General features: G+C 38.9%; 1 protein-coding gene across 1 annotated transcript in view; it reads left to right on the top strand.

Moving 5' to 3' along the window:
• The first annotated feature begins 202 nt into the window (after window positions 1-202).
• The window catches only part of yjefn3 (YjeF N-terminal domain containing 3), a 40,487-nt gene continuing 36,150 nt past the window's right edge, over window positions 203-4,539 (top strand). Inside the window, exon 1 of the mRNA XM_016527085.1 lies at window positions 203-373. Coding sequence (XP_016382571.1) covers window positions 315-373 — 59 coding nt within the window. The 5' untranslated portion in view covers window positions 203-314. The remainder of the gene's footprint in view (window positions 374-4,539) is intronic.

Genomic DNA, 4,539 nt, shown 5'->3' with positions numbered 1-4,539 from the left:
TGTGATGAATAAGCGTTTGAATTGAAATAGACATATTCACACTCTCGTACTGTGGATGCTACATCTGAAAGGGATGCAGTTCGTGCTTGACTGAGCTCTCTAGCATCAGGGATGCTCAGCCAATCAGATGGTGCTCCCGGTGTCTCCCTGCTTCTTAATTGGCTGACACTTCCAGCAAGAGTAGCTGATCTACGCGTGGAGCCTGGGTTTATCAGCCAGTAAGCCTGTAGACAGAAGCAGGGCACACAGTGAGAAAATAAAGAGCAAAAAGAGGGTGGCTTTTGCTAGAGATAAGCACGGCTAAATCAATCAAGATGAACCACAGCTCCAACGAGAAAGAACCTGAGACCATAGAGCCACTGCGTTATCTCAGGTATGCTCTTTTTTTCCCCCTCCTTCTTCTTTTTTTCTTCTTAATGTGACCAAATTGTACATACAAAACCTTTTAAGACAGATTTGTGTTTAAATGCATCTTAATAGAGATCCTAGTAAGGCTGAGTAATATTTCCACCATCCTTTCAAGTCTAACTTTTAAGTAAATGCGATTTGTGACACAGAAGGACGGCTGTAATATCCCTGACTGTCTAAAGAAAATGCATCTAACTTAATTTCCTCACTGCTTTCCTGTTTACAAAAATAAGACACATTAATTATGATCAACATGCTTTAATAACCTGGAAATGTGGGCGAACAGGTGGAAGGAACGGTCCACTTCAGCTGTCTCTAACAGCAGTTTGTTGGTGATTTAGGCATGTTGACAAAGGTGATGTGACATTTTAGCTCCTGGACGTTGTGATGGCAACATCATGGCCAGCGATTTGCTCTTTAAACAAGCTGGAGGTCGTCTGTTTCCTCTGTTGAGTGAAATATGGCATGTGTTAGAATTGCTTTAAAGCATTATCAGTATGTAAAAGTGTCAGTTCAATCTAACATCTGACAAATTGCCTCATACTCTTGTGAGGTTTAGATCTAGCAGATGTAACCGGAGAATATATTTCAAAAATGACACCGAACAAATGGTGTTTTGATCAGAAGCCCGAGCAGCACGAGATTTCCTTTCCATACTGGGCTTTCCGGCAAGAGAGGCCCTTGGAGCTCTTCACACCAGCCCACAGCGTTTAAAATATGGTGGTCGGCAGGAGACGAGGCAAATTATACACTTTTTAAGGGAGGATGGAATAATAGGATTTAAGGATTTGAGGTTTTACAGCAGGGATTCAGGGGAGATTAATGTTCCTGCTGTAACTTAAAACCTTCATAGCTAATAACGTTGATTTTGCATGGAAACCACATAGTGTGAATGCAACAATTGGCTTTTCTATTATAGTTTTTTTTAAACAGATTGATTTGTGGATTCGTACTGTGCACCCTGGGATTCGTATGTCAATCGCCCTTGCATCCTGGTATTGACGTCGGGTATTGATGCCGATACAAGATGGACAACATTGGGTTACAAAAATTGGATTTTCGAGTCGACAGGATCTTTCTCCATTGACAGCCATTCAAAACTAGCATTTTAATGAAATATTTTTACAAGCTCCATACAGTATCCACTAATTTCAATGCAGAAGTATGCTATTTCTCACTCATTAAACACAGTGCAGAGCTTGCTCAGGAATGGCAGCAGGTTGGTGTGAGAGTGAATGGCGAGGCTTCCGAATCATTAGCTGTAAATAACTAGAAGAATAACAAAGTACAGTAAACAGTAAAACGGTAAAACTGCCTAACTGTTTTTGTACAGTTAACAACTGGAAGCCTCGCACATTCAAGTTAAAAATGTTGTGCGCTAAAAATAAGGTGGATAAAACACTAATGTCTCATTATATTGCATTAAATAATGTCGTTTTTAATGTGTCTCTTAAATGTGTAAAAAACGACTTAATTTTTTTTCTGCTGCTTTTGACATCACAGCTTAGGATAGTCGCTAGTCAAGGGCTAGCATGCACGTTTTTGGGTGCGATTCAAACAATCGCTACTGTCATGACATCATTTCCTGTTTCAAAATGATTAGTCATATGGCAGATGATTGGCTCAAAAAACATGACAGATTTCAAACCGCCTACTCCGAGGGTTCCTGCACCTCACATTCTGATGAAAAGGAATGCTAACGGCTAGTGTTCCTCACATATTATATGTTAAACTTATCGTTTCTTCTTTATTCAAAATTGCACACCTTTTCGACCCAACAGTTGCATCACATGAAGAAAAAGTTGCTGGATAGGAGTTAACAGGTGTTATTATGGTGTTTCGTTTCTGCTGGGCGTTGGTGTTTATTTATAGGCCAAGACTCCAAATGCAATAACGGAGCAGCCTGCCTGATTTGTGGTTTGTTACCAGGCAATGCATTACTTCTAATGGTGGCAACCATTAAAGTTAGATTATGGAGGCAAAATCTCAGTTTACTCAGTTTGTCAAGAGTGCAACAGAGGTGTGTGCGGGGTTGTGATACAAGTGTGCTGAATATCTTCAGTCAGTTCAATAGGAGTATTTTCTGACCCTTTTAGGGCCTCATGTATTGATGTCTAATGATCCATCGATTTACAATTTACGATTTACATAGAGTCATCCACTGTCATTGTTCTCAGCTGGTCAAGCAAAATACTGTCACACACCATCTGTCTCTTCAGCTTTGATGCCAGAAACTGTCTGATGTACCATCAATCCAGATCTATCAAACGTGATCCAGCTAGACTCAAACTCTCGAGCCCACGTGAGCACAATTATTCAATGTAACCACTGGGCCACGGCTCAGGCCAGAGCCAAAAATCTTTTTAAGTGTGCTAAATGAATAATAAACAAAACAATAAACTGTTTGAAGCCTAGAGAAATAGGCCTAGTAATATTAGTATGATAATATGCTATTCAGAATATAAAATATAGGTTAGAAACGTTGTCAAAATATTAAAGTTATATTGTGACATTTAAAATATTGTGTTAAATGAGAAAAACATCAAAGCATCAAAAGCATTTTTAATTAAATTAAATACTCTAAATGAGAAACTAAAACTGCCAGTAGGTGGCGGTAAATGTCTTAACGAGTAAGTCATTGATTCATTCATTCATTCAATTCGTTCAAACTGCTGATTCATTCAGGAATTAAGTAAATGGCTCGATTTATGAATGGGCCATTGAATCATTGGTTCACCCGATTCGTGTTGCTCAGAGACACAAAACACTTCTACTTTGGCTTTATAGCCAGGTAATATTTTCGTTGGCAAAAGCTGAGCCAAAACAGATTGTGTTTAAAATATAACTTCTTATTTTTTGAACTGTTGTATAAAATCAGTATCACATTTGCACCCGTGCTATTCGGGACTAAAACAGCACTCGTGTGATATTGCTAACTATATCACATGATATAAAAATGAGACAAAAACTCATTGTTGCCCCAATAACAGGCAATGCGCAGTGTTCCCCCCCAAACCAATCAAAACAAGCGTTTTAACGGTCGCTTAGTTTCTATTTCCGCTGGGTAGCCCCAACCATACTGAGGTATATATTGCCAAATATCGACTGGTCTTTTGTTAGCGGATATTATAGGACAAATCCATCAAATTCCACAAGGAAAAACATGAAAAAACATGCCCTCTGCTGAAGCACCACCATACGAGGTCTTCTTAATTTTACGCTCTTATAACCATCAGCTTCTCTCTGCTCAAACGGAGAACTCTTCTGATTGGCGTGTTTTGTGCTGGACTGTGTCATGTCAAGCCATATTTCCGCGCTCGGTGTTGACAAAGAAATTGCTGGCAAAGTTCCTCTAAGTAAGTTTAATAATATTAAAGTAAGTCTATAGTCTTTGTAGTCAGTTAAATGGCGTCACGCTTCGTGCACAGTGCGGAGGACTTGGTGACGTCAGCCGAAAAGGATAGTCATTTCAGAACTGAGCAATTAGTTAAATTTTTATAAAAACTTTGTTTTTCTATGGAATAATGTACAGTGATAACATGTATTATGAAAGTAAATACAGTCAATTATGATTTCACGTTTACCATAGTTGATCAAATGATTCATAAATGCAAATACCTCTAATATAAGAGCAGAGTTAAAGGGATAGTTCACCCAAAAATGAAAATTACCCCATGATTTACTCACCCTCAAGCCATCCTAGGTGTATATGACATTCTTCTTTCAGACGAATACAATAGGAGTTATATTAAATAATGTCCAGGCTATTCCATACTTTATAATGGGAGTGGATGGTAGCCCAAAATTTGAAGTTCAAAAAATTGCACCCATCCATTATAAAAGAAGATGCATTTGTGTAAGAAAAAATATCCATATTTACAACTTTATAAACCTTAATCTCTAGCTTCCGCTAACTGTCGTACGCGCGTTCGAGAGAGAGAGTGGTGTCCAGCGGAAGATGTAGGACGTAGGCAAACGCGGTGACGAACGCGGAAGTGATGAATGTGGAAGCGCAGAGGAGAGAGCAAAACAAAACACCGGTCACGAATTAGAAGTACAAAACGAGGATTTGTAAAAGAAAATCTCGGAAGATTTTGATATAAGCCAAGAGGAGACTGGTTTTCCTTTGCT

Source organism: Sinocyclocheilus rhinocerous, unplaced genomic scaffold (genome assembly GCF_001515625.1).
Source record: "Sinocyclocheilus rhinocerous isolate Xijiao unplaced genomic scaffold, SAMN03320098_v1.1 scaffold1294, whole genome shotgun sequence".
Taxonomy (NCBI): domain Eukaryota; kingdom Metazoa; phylum Chordata; class Actinopteri; order Cypriniformes; family Cyprinidae; genus Sinocyclocheilus; species Sinocyclocheilus rhinocerous.
This window is presented reverse-complemented; position numbering and strand designations above follow the sequence as displayed.